General features: G+C 38.2%; 1 protein-coding gene across 14 annotated transcripts in view; it reads right to left on the bottom strand.

The window, feature by feature from the left end:
* Positions 1-23,671, bottom strand: part of LOC148881154 (protein LATE ELONGATED HYPOCOTYL-like) — a 54,493-nt gene continuing 30,822 nt past the window's right edge. For 6 of the 14 annotated variants that reach the window (XM_088963435.1, XM_088963433.1, XM_088963436.1 and 3 more), the window contains 3 exons: positions 2,393-2,661; positions 789-2,288; positions 1-683 (listed from right to left, as the gene is read on the bottom strand). In XM_088963435.1, coding sequence (XP_088819561.1) covers positions 264-683; positions 789-2,288; positions 2,393-2,661 — 2,189 coding nt within the window. In that variant the 3' untranslated portion in view covers positions 1-263. Of the gene's footprint in view, positions 684-788; positions 2,289-2,392; positions 2,662-11,788; positions 11,952-23,671 lie in introns of all 14 variants that reach the window. The other 8 variants (XM_088963431.1, XM_088963442.1, XM_088963432.1 and 5 more) reach the window with 3 other exon arrangements.

Raw genomic sequence — 23,671 nt, 5'->3', positions numbered from 1 at the left:
TTAGGGCTTAAATTTTTATTAATGCTTTATTAGGTAGTCTTTTCAAATGTTCATGTAGTCCTTTTGCATTTACCAAAGTGAATTTGCAGGGTCCAACTGTTCAAGTCATACGAGAATCAAGCAAATGTAGGGATATATACTACACACGTACACGATAAGTTTCGTGAGATTTAGCTTTAGGACCTAAAATTAATTACTTCAGAAAAAGGGAGACAAAGAATCACATGCAAGAAGCAAAGGTTTTCTTTGCATGATTGCATGCCTTATAACGTTGAAGCTTCCCCTTCCAAACGTATCCTCTTAGGACCCTTCTCCTCACCTTGGCTGTAGGCATTTGCCACTCTGTTCTCTTTGGCTTCAACTGAACACCTTTTATAAGGTTTAAATCCTGTCCTCCGAGACTTGAGCTTTGCATGTCCAAGCTCGGTAATGAGAAGTCCTGTTTCAGTAGTACTGCCGCTGCTTATCAGTAACTCGTTCTTTTTCGTCCCTGGACGTTCCGGAGAAGCCTCCCATGTCTTACAGCACAGGTCTAACTGCAACTTGTCATCTTTATCTTTCTCGTCCGACTTCTGCTTTTCTTTTTCATTGGTGCATTTTGGAGGTTCTTTGCTATCATGTGGTGGTGAAAAGCTCTGCGGCAGCACTTCTCTGGAGAATAGTGCTTGAAAGGCTAGCCGTCCCTAACGAAGTGAGAAGGAAAAAAATCATAATAAGCGGAGAAGATATGAGCATTGAAAATGAATACAATAAAAATGCCATTTTTAAAGAAACCATTCAATCACTACCTCCTCCGAGACCTCCTTCCAGGATTCATTCGTGTTGCTGGTGTTTCTACTGCGACGATTATTAGGCTCTGCAGATGGATGGCTTAAATCTGGTTCTTTTGAATCTTCCTCTTCTTTCTCATGCTTTTTCAATGCATCTGTCTCTACTTCACTGCCGGACGGTGTATTAGAGCCGCATGAAGAACGATCAACTTGTTTTCTGGTCTTTATCTTGGAGTCAAGGAACCCATTGACCAGTACTGGCTTCTGCACCTGGACTTTTAACTCGTTGTTTGACCTTACACCACCACTCTCAGAGTCGGAAGATGACAGAGGTGGTGATTTGGAATCTAAGCGTCGTGTTTCCAAAGCCTCAGAGAATTCTGGATCCAGCTGTTGAGCTTTCCATGGAGGATCTTGAAGAGTATTTTCCATTTTTTCTTTGTTGATAACCGGAGGTTGGACGGTATCTGTCGATGGGGTTGCAGCTGTGTATGGAGGAATGCATGTAAACCCAGGGTGAAGAGGAGGGCACAGAGGCAGCAATCCATGGGCTGCCCACCATGCAGAAGCAGCTGCCACTGTAGCAGCAGCAATTGCTGCCAAACTAGGAGATGGGCTCATGTGCCTGGCTTGAAATTCTCCGACAGTACCAGGAGATTCCAGAGGAGCATCGGCATTGGTGCAGGGCCAGAATGATGCCGCAAGGCTTGCTGCAGCATGAGCTGCTGGGTTTTGCAGCAAAGTAGATACAACAAGGCTTGAAAAAGTGGAGATGTTGATAAACGGCCGGTAACTATCCTGGTTGTTGCAGAGTGGGGTGAAGGGAGGCGGAAAAGTAGGCAATGGTTGATGAAAGGAAGACCTTGAGGCATTGCTTTGACGTTCATTAATTATAGAGGCCGTTGGATCCATGAACTTTGGATTTCCATGAGCTCCTCCCACTTGATGAATGAAAGATGCTGGATTTCCATGAATTCCTCCCAATTGATGAATGATAAATGCTGGATACGTCATGTCAGGGGACGGAATTTGCATGCATGGTCCTGAGATTCCATCTACAACATGCACGGGCACATGCCTTGGGTAGTTTTGATTGGTCTGCATCTCATTTTTTGACTGTGGATCAAGTTTTTCTGACTCCTTTCGTTCATCTTTCCTCTCTCCTTTTACCGGTTGATCTTCTGAATTTAGGCAGGATTCCCCCGTGTTTGGAGGCTCACTTACACCATTAAGATCTGTATGGTCTGCATCTGCTGTGCCCGGTTTTTTATTATTTTTGGCTTTGACAGTCAAATATGATTCTTCTGTTACACCCCGGTCTTTCATCTCTTTCATTGAAGGCGTAGACTCCCTTAAGGTACATGGTTGACTGAGAACCAAAGGTGCTGCTATGGAACTTTTGCTTGACGAAGTCATTGAAACACAAGGAGCCTCTTGAAAAAGAGTAATCATTTCTGAGAAATTTTCTTCATTCATAGTTTTTTTTGATCTAGCTGATTTTTCAGCTTCAGCAGCTCTCTGATGAACATGCCATGACAAAAATTAAAAAAAAAAAAAACAGTTATGAAATTAAAGAAGAAAATGTAACAAAAACTGGAGACAATAAAGAATTGAGGTATAACCTCTGGTTGCGGGTCACTCTCCAAGTCCAGCATTTGTTTACCAGGGTACAAAGAAGATCCTGATGTCATTTGTTTTGGATCTTTTACTCCAGCTGGAGAAGATGTAGGTGCACTTGTACCAGTTTTCCGAGGGTATGGATTGCTTGGCTTCCTTTTAGGGCGTGGAGGAGGTATATCTATGTCAATAGCTTGCCCTAGAGGTATGCCTTTAGAAAGAGCCTCTTTTTCTAACTGTAGGAAAGTGTTTGTTAACAGTGGAGCTTCATTTACTATTCAATTACAAATAGATGGAGATAAGAAAGTTGATGATAATTACTGGATATGTGCACATATATTAGTGTCCTATGCATGTACAAATGATTTAGGAACTATCACAATAATCTGAATGAGAAAAGATAACTGACTTTGATATTGACACATATGGACAACAGATAACCTGCTCATAACCATATCCATATCCAATAACATCTTTTCTTTTTCTACTTTTTTTTTGAACAAAAACCTTATGTGCTCTTCAACTAATCAAACTACCCTTTAAATCAAAGAACTAGTTATCAAGTAATCTTGAGTAACAAGGAGATATATCTCTTGATCAATGCCAATCTAACAGAGATTATTAAGAAATGACGAATATGCTATTTATTACCAGTATATGAACTCACTAATCAAACCACTAGGCCATATTAAATATAAGAACAAGAAGGCTCATGTATACATTAAACTATATTACTTTCTTAAATGTAAAGGCAATTGCATGTATGGATGAATCAAATGTTACTTTAATTGTGCAGAATTAATATGGTAGAACTATAACTTGCCTTTTGGTCTAGACTAACAAATTACTTGAGCAAGGAAACCTTTTATAGGTGGGTTATTCTTTTCTCATTCCTAAACAAGTTTCTCTTTTTTTTGTCACATGGAAATATGGAATGATGAGTCCATATCATTGACAAGTTAGGTGACCATCTGAATTGCTCAAGCCCTTGTCAACACCAGCTATGTATGACCAGCCCGTGTCATACAATAAAGATGTTAAAGAAAAGGATGGCATGAAAGACACATTAGAAATACTAGACATTGAATATGTAGTACCATTAGCAAGGGCAACAGATTGGGATTTCAATAAATGAGATGAGGAAAACACACATTGGAGATCTAGTCATATAACCAAAAGCCTTGGAATTAATGACCTAAGTGGAAGGTTGGGACCTTTGAGAAGACAGACAAGCCATACCTGTCCTGGGTAAAGTGACAATGTTATTGGAGGGAACAGACTAGAGCATTAGATACGTCATCTCTTTCCCTATAGTAGTACCAGAGCTAGGCACTATAGTCTTTGACTATGGATCCATGTTAGCAACTGCATCCTTAGAAAGCGTGCCATGATTTGCCAAATTGGAAGGTGGACCATAAAGATCATAACAAAAAATAATTGTATACCCATGAAGGCCACAATAGGTGCATTTCCTAGGACCACCACGCCCCCTCTTCTACGACATCTGCTAGCTCTCAGTCACCATGTCCAACTACCATTTTTGGAGTAGCATGTCTTCATGTTACCACATCCCATGTTTTCAACCTACCGTTGACCCAAATAGTCAAACTATTTGAACTGTCACCTAGTCCAATTTCCGGGTATGATTTTCCTAATATTCGGAATTGACCAAAAATCATTTGACCTAGGCGGTTGATCCATTAACCAGTTCAACCTAGTCATTGGGTCACGAGTTATATATTAAAACATATTGAAACTTCCAAGGGCCATAACTTTGTGCTTGGTTATTGGATTGGGGTGATTTTTTTTTTTTTTCAAGATCTACATGTTCCCAAGGTGCCTTTCCCCACTATTTTTGCCAAAAAACCCACCATATTAGGGCAACCCAACTTAATAATAAAAAAGAATAGAAGTTCAAGTATGCCACTGTGGCACAAAGAATAGGAAAAACAGAGAAAAAATAACATAAAAGCTAACTGATTTTAACATAAACCATATGTATACATATTTTACATGTAGAAAAGAATTATGCATTATTTTATTGATATGTACATATTTTAAAACATTGATATATGCATATTTCATACATGCCATGGACTGACCCAAAATCTAGAGGAAAAAACAGTTGAGCCTCTGTCAATTTTTAAAACATTGACCACATCCACCCCTCATGTTCTACATCCTCCACCTTACCTTTAGTAACTACAAGAGTAGAATGATCCACCATTAAGGGGTCAATCCTTGTATATTATGGAAATAGTCTAGAGAAAATCTCAACTAAGGGAAGAAGGCCACTACCTAGGATTTTGGCATGAAAAGGTTTTATATTCTAGCTTGAGTCTGGATATCGATTGGGCTACATCCAACTATTCTCTTTGTTGTTGCTGTATTTTTTAATCAATTATAATGGGTTGGTGAACATTTAAGTCACTCCAAAGATTTTGGAGGGTAGCATTGTTAGTCCTAGATACTTTTGTCACCTTGTTGAAGTGAAATAATTTTGGTATAATTATTGATAAAAAAGGTCTTGATACAACTGAATATTGATATACCTTACTAACATTGTTCCATCCAGAATATAGTACATGTTTCTACATCTCTTTTGTTATGTCCAAAACATAAGATTGATGTTTATTTTAGTGTCCATACTATTCCACAGCCATGTTATAATTTGGGCATTTGCTTGGATCTCCTTAGTGTATCCACTAGAACCAAGTAATGGCTGAGGATCACGAATATATTGGAGTTTTCTTTTTGTTGTTAGGACAACTTCTATAGACTTGTCCCAATGAACATAGCTCTCACCATTCAGTTTGATTTAAGTCATTTGAATAGTAAAATAGTTTAGTGTTATCATCAGTCCAGGATTTGGTTCATCATTGGAAGAAGCTATTTTACTTCATTTCAAGGACTAGTCCTAGAAACCTGGAAGAATAGAAAAACTGTAGAAACCTTGCAGTATGATTAAGATTTAATAAAAAGTAGAAAAAGGATTTAGACCAATAAGAGAAAAGAGAAGAAGAGAGGGTTTGGAGAAGAAGGATCTTGGCAGTCTCCCAGCCTCCTAATCGTATTTCCTTAGATCTAAACACAATTAATAGTAGAATTACAAGAATTCCCCCAATAGGGTGGTGGTAAGAGTAAACACATAAAATGAATTTTAGGCCAATTACACCTAAGGCCCATTAGTGTAATAAAATAAGGAAAAGATAAAGAACTGAAAGGCATTCATATCCCAATAGCTCAACACTCCCCCTCAACCTGAGCATAGATGTCAATCATGCCCAGGTTGCTAATATACTATTGCAATTTGGGCTTTGGAACTCCCTTAGCCAATACATTGGCTAGTTGTTCCTTAGATGTAATGATTGGTGGACAAACTTATTTAGATGCAACTCTCTCCTATATATAGTGTCTATCTACCTCAATCGTTATGTTATATCATGTTAAATAGGATTACTTGTTTTAAAAATAAATAAAAATGAAAATTTTATTAAAAGGGCAAATTTCTTAAAGTACCCTTATGGTTTAGCTAATTGACTAACTCTACCCTTACTATTTACATATTGTCTTAAAGTACCCCTACTATTTCTAACAATTGACATTGTTGTCAAGTGCTAATGAAAAAAATGAAATGTCGAATTTTCCCTCCACTATTCCTCAAATTTTCAAAATAAAACCCAACTAATGAAAATTTTTCCTTCCTCCCATCGGTCACCGACGCCACCAACTACTACCGCCACCACTAACAGAGCTCCCTCTCCTCCTCTCTCTCTCCAATTGGTGAAGTTCCCAGTCAAAGTTAACAACCAAGGATAACATGATCCGAATAGTGTTCATTTTAGCAAATGGGGCAAATGTTTCTGTATAGTCAACTCCACACGTGTGTGTACCCTTTTGCAACTAACCTAGCCCTATATGTCTCAACTGTCCCATCTGTTTTGTGCTTTATTGTGAATACTCATTTATACCCCACTGGTTCCTTGCCTTTAGGAAGATCCACTAACTCCTAGGCGTTGATTTTTATGCAGAGCACAAATTTCTTCATTGCATTTGTCCATTCAGATATAGATAAGGCTTCTGCAACACTTTTGGGAATGGAAACACAATCAATGACAGTTAGAAAAAACACAAAATGAGAGTGAGATGTTTTCATAGGACAAGAAGTGGGTAATGAGGTGCTTAGTAATACATGATCTAACACCCTTCCTGTGAGCAATTGGGACATCAAGATTATTGGTAGAATCATCAATAGCAATACGTTTAGTGACATCAAGGGGAACAAGGGTACCTGGGTTCTCCTCTAAGGGATCAAATGATGCTGGATGTATAGTTTCTGGTTGCTCCACACCCTTTGAACTTAGCTGTCCCTTACGGTGCCTCAGGAAAACACTAAATGGTGATGAGTCAAGAATAAAAGGGAGAGAAACCTGAGGAACTTGCCTCTCTTCCACACTATTCTCCTCCTAAGCAGAGGCCTAGAAGAAAGATTTAGACTCAAAAAAGGACACATCCATTGATACAAAATACTTATATGTGACAGGATTAAACATTAAAGCATGTGTAGTCCTTTTAGGAAGATGGATAACCCAAAAAAATACAAGGAATAGACTTGGGGTCCAACTTACCCCGGTTGGGAGATAAGTCATGAACAAAGCACTTACAGCCAAACACACATAAAGGGATAGAAAATATAGGAGATTGAGGAAAAAGGAGTTGATGTTGGGCCTCGTATTTTAAGAGACGTGATGGCATATGATTGACAACATAAGCCATGACCATCATAGCATCAACCCAGAATCGTTTGGGAACATTAATGCGTAGCATCATACTACGGGTAACTTCGAGAAGATGTCGATTCTTCGTTTCAGCAACACCATTTTATTGTGGTGTTTTGGCACAAGAGCTTCTATGAAGAGATTGGTGAGATGAAAAAAACAAATCAGCTAAATCATGATGAAAGTATTATTTCACATTATCTGATTAGAAAATTTGAACTTCAACATGGAATTGAGTAAAAACTATGTGGTGAAAGTCTTCCACAATTCTAGGTACCTCTTCTCTAGAACACATAGGATATATCTAAGTGTATCTGGAATAATCATCAATGAAGTTGATAAAAATACTTGTACCTGCCCTTAGTGCGTATGTTCACTGGGCCCCAAACATCATAAAAGACATGGAAAGGCAAAACAGATCTTGTATTACTTGAAGGAAAATTTGTTCTAAAATGCTTGCTCAATTGACATGTTTAACATTGCAATCCAATAATAGACATAGACTTAAAAAGTTCAAGAAACATAACTTTCAAAGACTCAAAAGACAAATGACCAAGGCGATTATGCCACAACCACATTTGACTTTTAGTAGACTGACTCACTAACCGACTCATAAGACTCACAAGAGCTTATGCCGTAGGACCAGCTTTATTCTCTAAGATGTAGAGGCCATCGACCATATCTCCTTTACTAATTGTCCTTCCTGAGGCCAAATCCTGAAAAACATAGGAACGAGGAAAAAAAAGTTACACAACAGTTTAAGGATTGGGCAATACTACTAATGGACAAGAAGTTTATAGGAAGTTTGGGAACATGAAGGACAAGGGATAAAACAAGTCCATCCGGAAATGATACATATGCTTGACCAGAAATAGTGGAGAAGGACCCATCAACTCGGCTCACTTTGTCCCTACTAGAGAGAAGAGTGTAAGTCTAAAATAAATTTGACTTATCAGTCATATGATTTGATTCCCTTGAGTCAATGATCCAAGGGGAATCTGGAATAGAGTCAGACACATGAAATGCAGAAGCACTTTTACCTAATGTAGAAGCAAAAGAGGTAGAAGGGATAGAAGCCGACCTATCCATCTGTCCAAGGGTGCTACCATATAGTTCCAAGTGATGTCTTCCTTAGGGTCAGAACCAATAGAATGCTCTTGGGAAGTACCAGTAGTCAAATTATTTGGTTGAGAATCTTGTGCAGCCAGATTTGCAGAGGTAAAATTTCTTCTGAGTAGGCTTCTTTGATGTATCTTGATTTTTGGTTGTCCACTTGGGCTTCCCCACTAACCCCCAACAGGTTTCACGAGTGTGTCTAGGCCTTTGGTAGTGAGTGCACCGCAATTTATCCTTGTCATCATTTTTCCTTGATTCTCCATTTTCCATTCTAGTTTTACCCTTTTTTGCAGCTAGGGTAACTGACTGCTCCTCAGAAACATTCATTAGATTTTTTCTACTTTCATTAGATTAAACCAAGGCATACACCTCCTGTATTGAAGGTTCTCTACTTCCCATGTCCCATGGAGTTGTTGAGATTCTGTGAATAAAGAATATGTTGAAAGAATTGGGCTTTGATGTCAATGGTCCTATGCCACTCTATTGTGACAACAAATCTGCCATTAACATTGCAGCTAATCTAGTCCTACATGATAGAACTAAGCACATAGAAGTGGATAAACATTTTAATAGAAAGAAGCTTGAAAGTGGGGAGGTGTGTACACCTTATGTCAGTTCTGAAGATTAGTTGGCCAATGTACTTACAATGGATCTTTGCTACTTGCGACATAATGATCTTTGTGACAAGTTTGGGCATGATAGATATCTATGTCACTTCAAAGAAGGGAAGGGAATCCAAGACTGGGAGGAGCCTAACTGTAAGAGAGCAGTCTGCTCTGGTGAATAGAGTGAGAAGTGGAAAGTGAAGGGAGAGATAGAGGAACACGGCGAGAGCATTCATGGTAATTTAAGAAAAACTAAAAGGGCTATTTCGAGAGGCCATAATGCTGGTGGTAGCGAACATAATTTGGAAAACCACAAAGTGGTTAGGACACAACTGAAGACAACTAAAATAAATCAGAAAAAGGGTGGCTCAATTGAGAAAAGGGTGGAAAAGTGGGTTTGGGTGATTGTCGAGTTTGATAAAAAATGGAAATAAGAGGATAATGTTGGTGACTTCTTTTGTTTCGAGGAGGTGAAGGTTGGAAAATTAGGTGTTGATTTGGGTCAAAGGGGCAAGACTGAAGAGAAGGAGCTGTATAACAGAGAGACTTGCAAGAAACCCTGTAACTTAAAAATCCTAATGGTGTGCATGTAACGAAAATCTTCTCTAGGTTAAAGCTTGGTCTAGTGGAGGTAGGACCTACTAAAAACTACAAATGGGTTTATAGGAGAAGAGGCAAGAGAGGCATTATGACTTTTGGAGCCGATTCTAGGGAGATGGTAATGAAGGATCAACCTTCGGAATCCCACCTGGGGAAGGAGATTCAAGACAGTAAGGAGAGTGGTGTTGGCCCCGATTCTAAAACAATTTTGAAGGTGCAAAGTAATGATATCAAGGATAGTGTCTTGGGATGCATGACTCTTCAGAAGTTAGTCAACAAGGAGGTCACGATTGGAAAAAGTTTGGGTTTGTTTGTTTGTGGTGGTGAGGAGTTTGCTAGGAGGGCCTTTGAGGAGTTTGAGAGGAAAATTTGGAAGAGAAGATGAATAGAAAAGCATTGGGGAGAGGAGTCGAGGCTTGGAACGAGGATTTTTTAGACCAGGAAGTTGAGTTCATGGATGAAGACTAAGCCCTTGTTTTTCAAGGCTTTTTGTGCTTTGCTCGAGTCTTTCTATCAAGTCTTTAGTTTGTAAATTGCATGGTTGCATATCTAGGTGGGTTAAAGGTCTTGTTGTTTGTTTGTTGGGTCCGTTTGTTGTGTTCTTCTCTTGGGTGGTATCTTGTCACCTTCCTATTATTACTTTTTTCCCCTTTTAATGAAATTTTCTTTTATCCTTAAAAAAATGATAGATATCTATGTCCCAACTTGAGGGGGACTGTTATGTACTTATAACTATGTCGTAGGGGCATTGCTATCTTTTTACATTCTTTTTATTAGATGTATTGTCATCCTGCTATATATATTAATAGAGGTTTTGCTAGCTAACACTTTTGGCCCTCATTCTTTTCTCTTTTCCTCTCTTCTCTCTCTCTCTTCTCTCCCTCTCTTCATCTCTGTTTTCTTCCTTTATTGTTGATAAGAGGTAGTAACAATGTGTTTATGGTGGGTCTTAGAAAATTTACTTGAAGGTTCAAGGTGGAAGAGATGGTAAAGGATAACAGTTGTCATATTTTTTCCCTATCCATAGAAATAGAAGATTCACCTTTGGTAGCAGAAGCATCAATAATCACTCTATCCCTCAATCGCCTGATATGCACGTGGCCGATTCTTCTTTTGAGTTCCCTTGGGTGGAGAGCAAGGCGATCTGGAATAATATGACCATGTTGTTTACAATAAGTACAGACATTCTTTTTCTTGCAATAAGTAGTGTGTCCAAACACTTTACACTCATAACACTGGGTTTAAGAAAAATCCTTGACAACAGATTTCTTACTCCCTTGTGGAATAAAGACTGTATCAGCCCCTGAATCCATCAGTTTTCCATCAATGTTTGTAGCAGTTGTAAGTCTTAGTCTCTTCTCTTAGCAGCTCCCCCATTACCGAATCCAAGTCTGGAAGTGTGCCCTTACTCAAAATGTTAGACCTTATTATTTCATATTCAGGTTGAAACCTCATAGGGAGCTGGTTCACCTTTCTCTTCTCAAAACGTTTCTGAAGGTACTTAACACACTTAGAAGAGTCAGAAGGAACAATGTCAACTAATTCATATTCAGCCCACAAGTCAAGGAAGCCAACATAGTACTATTATATCCACTTATCTCCTTGAGAATAAGCAAAGATTTCAGATTCTATTTGACTAATGATAAACTTTCTTCAGGTAAGTATACATCTCATAAGCTGTACTCATTCTCCTCATAGGTACAACAACATGAGTCACAATAGAACTAAGGATCCAAGAGAGTAGTTTCCTATTGTTAAGCTTCCATTGCTGAAAAGCTTTCACTTCAGTTTCATCTGGTTTAGTAACAGTCCCATTCAAGTAACCCTCTAATCCTTTTCCTTTAACAAAGAAGTTGAAATAGAATATCCACATGCTTTAATTAGTTCCATCAAACTTCACAAGTATGACATCCATTTTTTCAGCCATCTTCAAGAAATAAACACAGTCTGGAGGGAGGAAACAACACTGAAATTGATACTAAAACTGAGAAAACCAAGAAAACTAGTAAACTACCAATCAAAACTGATCAGGGTTCAATCTAGACACTTGGGGAATACCAACCACTGAAAAAGAAAAGGATTCTTCAAGGAAAAAAATCCTTAGCAACAATTTTGCAATGATGATATTCCAAAAAAGGAAAGTTACAGGACTGCTGATCCAAAGGAGGGATCAAAAACCCTTGAAAAAGTATCCACACTTAAGCCAAACAATAGATATGATAGATAACCCTAGGGCAACACCAGATCTGAAATCCTAGGCTGATTGGATCAGCTGTTTGAGAAAAAACAATAAAAAACCAACCTGCTAGGCGTCTTCTCCAGGTGGAACAGCAGCTTCTTGGACTGATCAAAACAATCTCCAAAGATCTCTCAATCCAGCAATCAAAGATGGAATAAAAAGCTCTTGAAACACTCTTCAAAACCAATGAATCAAACTTCTTTCATTGCTGAGTGAATCACCTACTCTGATACCATGTCAACTTGGTGAATTGAACAAGAGAGAAAACAAACAGTTCGGGGGTGTCAATAGAATGAATCAACCCCACCCCAAAGAGTCCTTTATATATATAAAGATATGTACAATACCCTTACAAGGCTAAAGAAAGAGAAAAGAAAGAAATAAAGAATATGTAAGGTACAACAGGGACTATGATAGTACAATATAACATCAGGACTCTTCACAGCATATATGATATATACTGCATGTCATAAATACTACTATATATATAATATATTTTACAAATTATATTATACTTGATTGTGGTGGATGGATGGCAAGTTCCTTATTTTTTAAAGAAAATAGCCAGGGTTCAAGCCTCTTAGCTCACTTTTTCTTTGAAATACGTGTAATAAAGTAATATATACAATAAAATTAAAGAGTTATTAATTAACACAAAGAAATGGATTGGTGGTAATTGAGCAATATACATAAATTAGAAGTCATGGGTTCAAGTCTTTCCATAGGCATTTTGAAATTTCAATTATTTAGTGACTCGGGTGGTTTCATGAAACTGGGACTAGTTCACCGGTTCTTCGGTTAACCATTCAGTCAACTGGTTTTGACCAATTTTTTATCAATTCCAGTTTCTAGGGTATGATTGAACCGGTTAGTGCTTGGGGTCACGATTCAATCAGTTTGATCGGCTAGTCCAGTTTGGTTTTCTAAACACTGGGTGTTACAAGTTAGCTATTTCATGGAAATGGAGGATTCAACCACATCTAGTGTATGAATCAATTCTTTGCTACGTGTGGCACCGTTCATCAAAGCTTTTGCCCAAAACACCTCAACAAAATGGTGTTATTGAGAGGAAGAACAAGAATCTTTTGGTGGTCATCTGTGGCTTGATGCTTCAGATGCATGTTCCTAATAAGTTTTGGGCCAATGCAGTCCTTATAGCTGCTAGTTGATCAACCATTCTCAGGTTCTACAACATAGGGCCCCATCAATTGTTGTTTCCTATTCCCAACCTTTTATTCAGTTTTATCATTGTTTTGTTCACAAATTGGGTATCCATCCATTTAAAAGGGTTATAAGGGTTAATAAGGAGAATGTTTCCATAGAATTAGTAGGATGGACAATATGGAGGGGTGCCTCTAGAGTTTGTGTGATAGGTGAATACTACTTATGTTGAAAGGAACATTTATAAAATAGTTGTACTGCCATCAATGCCATATGGAGTAGGGTGCAACATGTCCAAAAAATTAGCATGGTAGAAATGCATATGCTAAGATGGATGAGTGGAAAAACTAGAAAGGATAGGGTACAAAATGAAGTCATTTAAAGGAACATGGGGGTACCTCCAATAAGTGATAAAGTGAGAGACAATAGACTAAGATGGTCTGCTCACGTGAATGGAAGATCATCTACTGATCTACAACACCCACAAGAATAAGCAATCCATTGTAAGTTAAGGGGCTAGAAGGGCTAGGGATTGACCAAAAAGGAAATGGGTTGTATTTAAGAAATGATTTAGGCATTCATAATTTAACAATGGATATGGCACTAAATTGAATGGAATGATGGACAAGATTCATGTAGCTGACCCAGTATAGTTGGGATAAGGCTTGGATGATGACGATGATTCAGTGTCCTAGAGAATCTACATATCTATGGATGTGCCCTTTGAGTCTGTAAATTATTTGATCAGACTTGATTTACTTCCTGAAATAAAAAGGAAAGAGAGAAGAAGAAGGGAGGAAGAAGGAAAAGAAGAGAGGAAGAGAGGAAGAGATGATTCGGCTGGTCTCTAGAAGAGAGGAAAAAAAAATCAGTCTCCTAGCCAACCATAATAATATATATAGATTTCTAACTTTTAAGTACAAAGACCTTTGTGCCCCTCTTTATGTAGGGGACACTTCAATCTCAAACACAATAGACAAAACAACTTAAGGTAAAACATTATGGAATGACTTAAACACCATTGGACAGTTGATTCTAAATACTCCCCCTCAAGTTGGTCTGTATATATCATATAATCCCAGCTTGTTACATATATAATTCACTTTTCCCCAACTCAACCCTTTTATAAACAGATCAGCCCACTAACTCCTTGTGTCTCTTACAAAATGATAGTCAACTTCTATGTATTTTGTTCTCTTATGGAAGACTGAATTAGATGCGATATGAACTGCAGCTTAGTTGTCACAGTACAACCTCATTGAATTGTTGAGTGTAATACCCAATCTCATGGAGGGGGTTCTTTAACCACACTAACTCACAAGTTGTGTGTGCCATGGATCTATATTCAGCTTCAACAGTTCTTCTTGGTAGAATTGTTTGTTTCTTGCTCTTCCACGTTACCAATTTTCCTCCAAAAAAAGTACAATATCTTGTAGTAGACCTATCAAATATTGAGTCGGCCCAATCTGCATCTGTATAACCCTCTATTTCAAGACTTCCTCTTGATTTGTATAATAATCCATGACCTGGAGCCCCTTTCAAATACTGTATAATTCTTAGAACTACATTCCAATGGGGAACCCAGGGCTTTGCATAAATTGGCTTATTACACTCACTACTACAAAGGAAATGTCTAGCCGGGTAATAGTCAAATAATTCAACTTACCCACTAACCTCCTGTACCTCCCAGGATCATCGAATTCTTCACCTACATCAGTGCTTAATTAGAGGTTGGGCTCCATAGGTGTTTTGGTTGGTCTGACACAAATTTATGCCATGCTTTGACCTTGCAACTTCTATGTCTAGGAAGTATTTCAATTTGCCAAGATCTTTTGTTTGAAAGTGATCATGCAGAAAAGCCTTTTATCAATCCCCAACTTATCACTACCTGTAATGACAATGTCATCTACATAAACCACCAACAGAACCTTTCCTGCTTCAAAATCATAGCTGAACACCAAATGATCAACCTATTATTGCTTCATACCGAAATCTTTAACTACCTGACTAAGTCTACCAAACTAGGCATACGGAGATTGTTTCAATCTGTAAATTGCCTTTTTAAGTTTGTTCACCTTACCATCCTCCCCTTGAGCAACAAACCTTGATGGTTACTCCATATACACTTCTTCACTAAGATCACAATGCAGGAAGGCATTTTTAATGTCAAGTTGAGACATGGGCCAGTCTAATGTAATATAGGAGAAGGCCAATAAGTTCTATGCATGTTGGGACCAGTCCAAGACATATAAGAAGTTGAGATGATGTTATTGATCCAATCGAGTAGACAGTTACCAAGTTAGCACCAAAACGGAATTTCTATCTTAGTTTAAATTTACCAAGTTAGCTCTAACGCAAAACTTTTACCGTAGTTCGTAATTACCAAGTTACTGTTACATCGTGATTTCCAAATTTTTATTCAATCAGGACTTTTTTTGAGGAGTTTTAGTAGGATTCTATTAAGGAGTGTTATCATAGATTAGGAAACTTTCTTGTAGAAGCCATAAGGGTGTTGGTCTATATAAAGAGTAGCTAGGGCAAAGCTATGACAATTTTTGGTTGATTTTCTCTTAACTATTCAGTGAAGAATTCTTCTTCCTATTCATTTCGGCATTTTCTCTTTTCTTTGAAGTTTCTCTAAATGTGGTTTATTTTCTATGCCATTTGGTATCAAAGCTCAAGTTTGATCATTCTTTAGATGGTGAATCTTAAGAAGAAACAAGTGACTCACATCATGGAGCAGGAACTCAACAACAAAACACAAGAAGAGATGGCATAACTAAAAAGACAAGTTGAGGCCCTTGCTTAGGAGTTGAAATCATTGCATTTTTGTTTGGAACAGGGGCAACAACTCCGACGCAAGTATCTCCACTTGTTCCTTTCCATCATCAAGGCAAGTAACTAGATCGGCTGTAGTTGCAGGTGGTGACCAGAGATAGTGGAAAACCGATCTCAAGACTAAGATCTTGAAATTCCATGGATGTATACTCCAAAATAATTCATGGACTAGCTCTTCGTGGTAGAAGAAGTCCCTGAATTCAAGGAAGTTCCAGAAAATAAGATTGTATCCTTAATAACCTCTCGGTTTAGAGGACAAGTAGCAGCATGGTGGCATCGAATGAAGGTTATGCGACAGAAAAGAGGCAAGGAAAATATTAAGACATGGGAGGAACTCAAGGGTTGAAATTGATATAGTATATGAATACAATTATTGAAGTATTGGTATCGAGTATCGTATTGGACAACTTAGATATGGATACAAATACGAATACGCTTTGGAAACACATGGATACGCTAAGGTAACACATAAAAATTTTATAATAAATTAATAAATATTAAATTTAAGGTTAAATAATCATAAATAATGTGTAAATATATAGAAAATGTATATTTTAATAGTGTATATGAAAAAAATATATTACAATTAATATATGATGCATAGATATCATACAATTTTATTGATAATGCATCAATCGAGAGTCCAAAATGCAAAACATATTTTCCTATTATATTTTAATTATTATATCAATTATTTTCGGTTTTACTATTTTTACTTTATTACATTAACAAAAAGGTCAACCAAATATTAAATTCAATTTATAAATTGTATAATCTCAACACAAAATATATCAAATCTATTAAAAATTCTAAGATACATATCATATGCAAATTCACAATTTTTTACTTTTAAAATGATTAATCCATTATTATATTTTTATTCCTATAATTTTCTAATTAAAAATCTTTGTTTGGTATAAATGTAGATTAGTAGATTTGATAGGTTCAATTTAAGATTATATTCTTGAGTATTTTGTAAACAATTTGTTTATTTCCTAAATAACGAGTATGATTTTATGTAATGTAAATTAATATATATATAGTGGTATGTTGGTTTATAGGTGCGGACGTTGAGCTCTCCCAGCTTTTGACGAGAGTTCGATTCCCTCCACCCTTCTTTTTCAGAAGAATATGCACATTCGCGTCTTGCGGGTGGCATATTGTTCTATATCAGTCCGTATCAATATGTATCGGCCGATGCAGTCCGATACAGACCGATACACACCCGTATCAGCGGGATACACATGACTGGCACGATACATATCTAGTCGTAGCGTATCCTGTGCCGGACACTAACGATACCAATATGATACGCCCCGTATCAGACGTATTGTATCGATATTTCAATCATTTCATGAATATAATTATATTCGTTTATTTTATCAAGAGATAAAAAAAATCTAAGGCAAAGAACTGATATAGTAGATGAATATAAAATGAAAATTCATCTATTGGTGGCACAGAATGAGTTAGATGAAAATGGAGACCATTTGGTGGCTAGGTATATAGGTGGGTTGAGACCATATATTTGGGATGTATTAGACCTATTTGACTGCTATGATGTCTCTATGGCACACCAACATGATTTGACCATAGAAAAGCAAAGCAACAGACCTAACCAATTGGGCCAAACCCAAACTAATGTGGCCAGAACACCCCCATATAGTAACCTACATCCACATCTAAATCTAACTACCAGTCGTAGTCCGGTGGGCTGAACCAAAATCAGGGTCGTGGACCTAATCAAAATCAGGTTGGTTTACCTGAACCAAAGTGTTTTAAGTGTAGTGAACCAAGCCATAAATCTATTGAATGCTCAAGCAGAGATAAAAGAAAAGGGGAAATGTTTGTATAAGGCAAAAGTGAACCCCAAATGGAAGCATTTGACTATTCAACCTCACTTGTATTTGACTCTTATTATAATGAAGAAACCTTAGAGTGAGAACTGATGTATGCAGATGTGGAAGAGGCCTTGGTGATGCAACGATTATTCCTAACTCTTAGGGATGAATTGTCGGATTGGCTAAAAATAATATCTTCCACATCACGTGTATTATGGGTGGAAAGATAACAAGCCTTGTAATTGATAGTGGGAATTGTGAGAATGTTATAGCAGAAGAAGTCGTCCACAAGTTGAACCTGAAAACTCTACTACACCCTCACCCTTACAGGCTTGCATGGTTAAAAACAAAGAAAGTCAAGAGAAAGGAGATCAGGCTTGTGAGAATGTTATATCATATTCTTTTGCTTCCACCTCTCTTGCCAGATCAGGTATAGTCTCTGCCTTTAGTGCAACTATTTCTATTGACTCTACTTCTTGGGTTATTGATTCCGATGCAACTGACCGCATGACACATATGTCCTCCTTATTCTCTTCATATCAATTGTGACGAGTCTTTCTCCACCATCTCTGCAAAATGGGTGGTTGACCTAAGCAAGGACCTCTCTCTTAAATTAGTTCTACATATTCCCAGTCTCACCTCAAATCTTTTGTCTATTTCAAAACTTACAAAAAATTTGAACTGTAGTATAACCTTTTTTCCTACTCATTGTGTCTTTCAAGATAGATTGACGAGGAGAACGATTAGGAGCGGTCATGAGTATAGAGGCATCAACTATTTTGATGCAGACATCGGTTCAGCCTTACAAACATCTACTGCTAGTAGTCCGGAGAGTGTGGAGTCAATAGCTAGATTGCATCTGTGGCATGCTAAGCTAGGTCATTTACCTTTCTCTTCATTAGAAATATTGTTTCCCGAATTGTTTAAGGGCATTTCAAGTCAAAGTTTAGTCTATGAAGTATGTCAAATGTCAAAACAATGTAGAACTGTTTATCCAATTTCCAATAATGAAATTCGAGCTCCTTTTGATTTGGTCCATTCTGATGTTTGGGGCCCTTCACCTATTGTTTCTATTGATGCCTTTCGTTACTTTATCAATTTTATTGACCACTACTCTCGATGCACATGGATCTACCTGTTAAAAGGAAGAGATGAAGTGCCACGGATAACTATGGCATTTTGCAAAATGGTTGAAACACAATTTGATAATAGGATTAAGCAATTCCGGTCAGATAATGCTGCTGAATATTTTGAAAAATCCTTGAACTTATTCATGGAAGATGCCAGCATGTTACATCAATCATCCTATGCTAATACCCCTCGGCAAAATGGGGTTGCTGAGCACAAGAATAGACATCTATTGGAGATAGCTTGAGCCTTACTATTCCAGCACAAGGTTCCCAAGCAATACTGGTCTCAAGTTGTACTTACTGCATCATATCATAAATCGGATGCCATTTAAGGTGTTGGGTATAAAAACCCTTTTCTCTGTTATGTATCCTACTCTTCCAAACTTTCCTCTTCCTCCACGGGTCTTTGGTTGTATATGTTTTATACATGTGAAGGATCCAAAGAAGTCCAAGTTGGATCCTAGGGCTACGAAAGGAATATTTTTGGGGTATTCTCCTACACAAAAGGGTTACAAGTGTTATAATCATGTCTCCAAGAGAAAGTATGTCACCAGAGATGTGGTCTTTTTTGAGTCTCAACCCTATTTTCAATCTTCTCAGAATCCTCTTTAGGGGGAGACTAGTGGGATGGAAGAGGATTCTCATTCTCCCTCGTTTTTTGTTCCCTTATCTACCTCGGGCCTTCCATCCTCTTCTTCTGCTCCTAGTTGTGGCATCCCGGGTCAACCTAGTGAGACTCTCTTTGTGCTGGTTACCTCTCCTGATACTGCAGATATCCCTTAAGGCTCCAATAGGGAACAGAAAGAGATATGAATCACCTACAACAGAAGGAAAAAGGGCCATCAAACTCATGACAACAACCAGTTGGACTCGGATCAATCTGTCTCTGCAATCCAAGGTAATTCCAACACAAATACTTCTGATTTGGATCTTCCTATTACTCACCGTAAGCCTATCCGTTCTTGCACCACTCGGATTGCTGATTTTGTTTCTTACTCACATTTTCCAGCCTATCACTCCTTTGTGTCTGCTCTTTCCTCTGTTCATGTTCCTTCTAGGTACTCAGAGGTCGTGTCTGATCCAAGGTGGAAAGAAGCTATGAATGAAGGGATAAAAGCCCTAATGAAAGCAAGAACTTGGGAATTAGTGGATCTACCAGAGGGGAAGATCACTGTCGGGTGCAAGTGGGTGTTTACTATAAAGCATAGGGAGGACGGGTCAATTGAGAGGTACAAGGCCAAGCTTGTGGCAAAGGGGTTTACTCAAAGAAGGGATTGACTACAAAGAAACATTTGCCCCATTAGCAAAGCTCAACACAATTCGGGTCCTATTGTCATTGGCAGCAAATTTTTCATGGGAACTTCATCAGCTGGATGTGAAGAATGCCTTCCTAAATGGTGACTTTCATGAAGAGGTATTTATGGAACCTCCACCAGGCTATGACTTTGATAGAAGGTGTGTAAACTGAGGAAAGCATTATATGGTTTAAAACAACCTCCTTGTGCATGGTTTGAGAGGCTTTGTGGGGCCATGAAGAAAGTGGGGTACACTCAGAGTGGTGCAGACCATACCTTGTTCATAAGGAGACAGGATAGCAAACTTACAACACTCATTGTTTATGCGGATGATATGGTGATTACCGGGAATGACTTGGAAGAGATCAAAAGACTGAAGGAGTTTTTAACTTCTGAATTTGAGATCAAAGACTTGGGGCATTTGAGATATTTTCTTAGATTTGAAGTTGCTAGGTCAAGAGAGGGGATCTACATATGTCAGTGGAAGTATGTTCTTGACCTCCTAGAGGAGACATGCATGATAGGGTGTAGACCAGCAGATACTCCAATAGAACAGAATCATGGCCTACAGGAATCAGTAGGAGAGGACTATTGTGATAGAGAGATACCAAAAATTGGTAGGGAAGTTGATATATTTATCTCTCATTCGACCAGATATTGCTTATGTTGTGCATGTTGTCAGTCAGTTCATGCATTCTCCAAAGATCCCTCATATGAAAGCAGTTGAAAGGATTCTCAGGTACTTGAAGACTTGCCCAGGAAAGGGAATTATATTAAGAAAAAAACAATAAAATTGAAATTGAAGCTTATACTGTTGCAGATTGGGCCGGTTTTGTTGGGGACAGAAAATCAACTTCAGGATATTGTACATTTGTGGGAGGGAACCTGGTTACATGGCGCAGTAAAAAGCAGAATGTAGTTGCTAGATCAAGTGTTGAAGCTGAATATCGAGCTATGGCTCACGAGGTTGCTAAACTCCTATGGCTTAGGACTCTTCTTATGAGCTTGGCATTAAAGCTGAGGGCCTCTCAGACTGTATTGTGACAACAAGACTGCCATCAACATTGCAAATAACCCTGTGCAACATGACAGGACAAAACATATTGAGATCGATCGACATTTTGTTAGAGAGAGAATAGTCTCGAGAGAACTCTGCATTCCTTATACTCCATCTGATATGCAAATTGCAGATGAAATGACTAAAGGGTTGGCTATAGCAAAATTCGTAGAGCTTCTTGGCAAGCTAAACATGATTGACATCCATGCTTAGCTTGAGGGGGAGTGTTAGGTTGAAGGGTTTTATGTATTGATGGTTCGGCTGATAAGTGTTCTTATTAGCCTGTATTTGTGTTTCAGTTGTTATGTACTAGGCCTGTGTTAATGGACCTAAGTGTATTTGGTGTTTTAAGTAGTCTGGGTGTCCCATCACTAATCAGGGGCATTCCAGACATTTCCTGTAACACTATACTGTAATATAATATATATGTTAGTACTGCCAACTGGGTTATGCAGTTCGACATTCTCGGCACCTCTTGGTCTTCTCTTCTCTTCTACTACTTCGGCTACAATATATAGTGGAAGGATCCTATTGATGCTGAACAATACAGGAAGTGCATTGAGAAAAAACAAGTTTTTGATTTCCTTGCTGGACTAAATGCCAATTATGATTTCACCAGGCAACACATCCTTAGTGCTGATACTTTGCACTCTCCACAGCATATTCTTTGGTGCAAAATGAAGAGAGTAGGAGGATTGTCATGACACAAGTTCCTATCAGTGAGCACACAACTCTTGTGTCTACAAAACCCAAACAGAGTTCTGATAAACCTGAAGCGGTAGTTTGTGGATATTGCAAGAAGCCAAGGCACATCAAGGATGGTTGTTGCAAACTAAATCCCCACCTAAAGCCTGAGAAGTTTAAAACTGGAAAGAAGGTAAATGCTGATGTTGCTATAGCTAGTCGTGATTCTCAGACTCATGTACTTGAGGGAAATTCTTCTGCTCAGGCATCTACTTATGACACCTCTGATGTGATGGAAAAATTGATAGACAACTTGCTCCATCTTGAAAAGAGTGGGTTGCCTACATTTGTTGGTTCACATACGCCTTCTAGTGCCTTGGCAAAATCAGGTACTGCACTTGCGTGCCATGCCTTATCCTCTAGCTCTTGGATAATTGACACAGGAACCAGTGATCATATGATTGGTATGCCTTCCTACTTTACCACATATAAACTTTTTTTAGGGAAATGTAAGTTTATTGTTGCTGATGGATCTCAGACCCCAAACTCAGGTTTGGGTGAACTTACCAACAACCTTTCTCTAAAATTAGTTCTCCATGTCCCACAACTGCATAGAAATCTCTTATTTGTTAGCTCACTTACAAAGTCTCATAATTGTTCTGTAACCTTCTTTCCATCTTATTGTGTCTTCCAAGATCTGAGAACAGGGAAGACGATTGGTAGTGGACATGAAGCCGATGGAGTTTTTCTTGATCAATCTCCAAAGTTTGGGTTAATGTGTCAGTCTGACCTATCATGATGAAAAACTAAGTCAATTGAAATTGTGGCATCACCGTCTTGGGCATGTGTCTTTTGGTTCATTGAAGTTTTTGTTTCCTAGTTTGTTTAAGTCCTTGTTTAGTTCTAGTCTACAATGTGAAGTCTGTCAACTATCAAAGCAATGTAGAACCACATATTTTGCAAGTAACAAGAGAAGTAATGTTGCTTTCCATTTAATACATAATGATGTTTGGGGACCTTATTCTATTCCATGTATTGGTGGTTATAAATATTTCATTCTCTTTCTTGATGACTACTTGCGGTATACCTGGTTGTACTTGATGAAGAGCCGAGATAATGTTCCTTCAATTATAAAAGGCTTTTTTAATATGGTGGAGATACAATTTGAAAAGAAGATTAAGATTATAAGATCTGATAATGCCAAAGAATAATTTGAGGAGCACTTACAAACTTTCCTTGAAGAGAAATGAGCAATTCACCAAAGTTCATGTCCTCATACCCCCCAACAAGATGGGGTATCAGAGAGGAAAAACAGACATGTGGTTGAAATTGCTAGGGGATTGTTATTCCAGGAATGTATGTCCCAACTTGATGGGGGGATGCTGCACAAACAACGTATATCTTATTAATAGGCTTCCTTCGCAGACCCTTTATCTTCAGTCTCCTCAATCCTCATCAGCTTCTTTTTTCCTAATGAGGATACCTTCTATCTTCCTCCTAAGGTCTTTGGGTGCGTCTATTTCGTCCATGACATGAGTCCTAGGTTGAAACTTGATCCAAAGTCTATTAAGTGTGTCTTCTTGGGATATTCTTTAGCCCAAAAAGGGTACCGTTGTTATGACCCTCGCTTTGGACGAAGTTGTGTGTCGAAAGATATCACATTCTTTGAGTCTACTCCCTTCTTTTCCTCTTCTCGTCCTTCTCATCAGGGGGAGAATGGTAGTGAAGATCGGACTTGTCACTAGTGGTTCGTTAGACGGAAAAAGAGGATGACTCCAGAGATTGAATGTTTATTACAATCCGATTTCCCAGACTAAGATAATCTGGATTCTGAACCTCCTTTTGTTTTTTATACTTGCGGTGAACCTGTTACTAAGCCTCCTAGTGTGGTTTTTTACCTTAACCTTCCCATTGCAGTTCATAAAGCAAAAAGGACGTGC

Source organism: Nelumbo lutea, chromosome 1 (genome assembly GCF_056320005.1).
Source record: "Nelumbo lutea isolate HS-2025 chromosome 1, American lotus-T2T, whole genome shotgun sequence".
Taxonomy (NCBI): Eukaryota; Viridiplantae; Streptophyta; class Magnoliopsida; order Proteales; family Nelumbonaceae; genus Nelumbo; species Nelumbo lutea.
The sequence above is the reverse complement of the archived record's forward strand: the minus strand, read 5'-3'. Positions and strand labels throughout refer to the sequence as shown.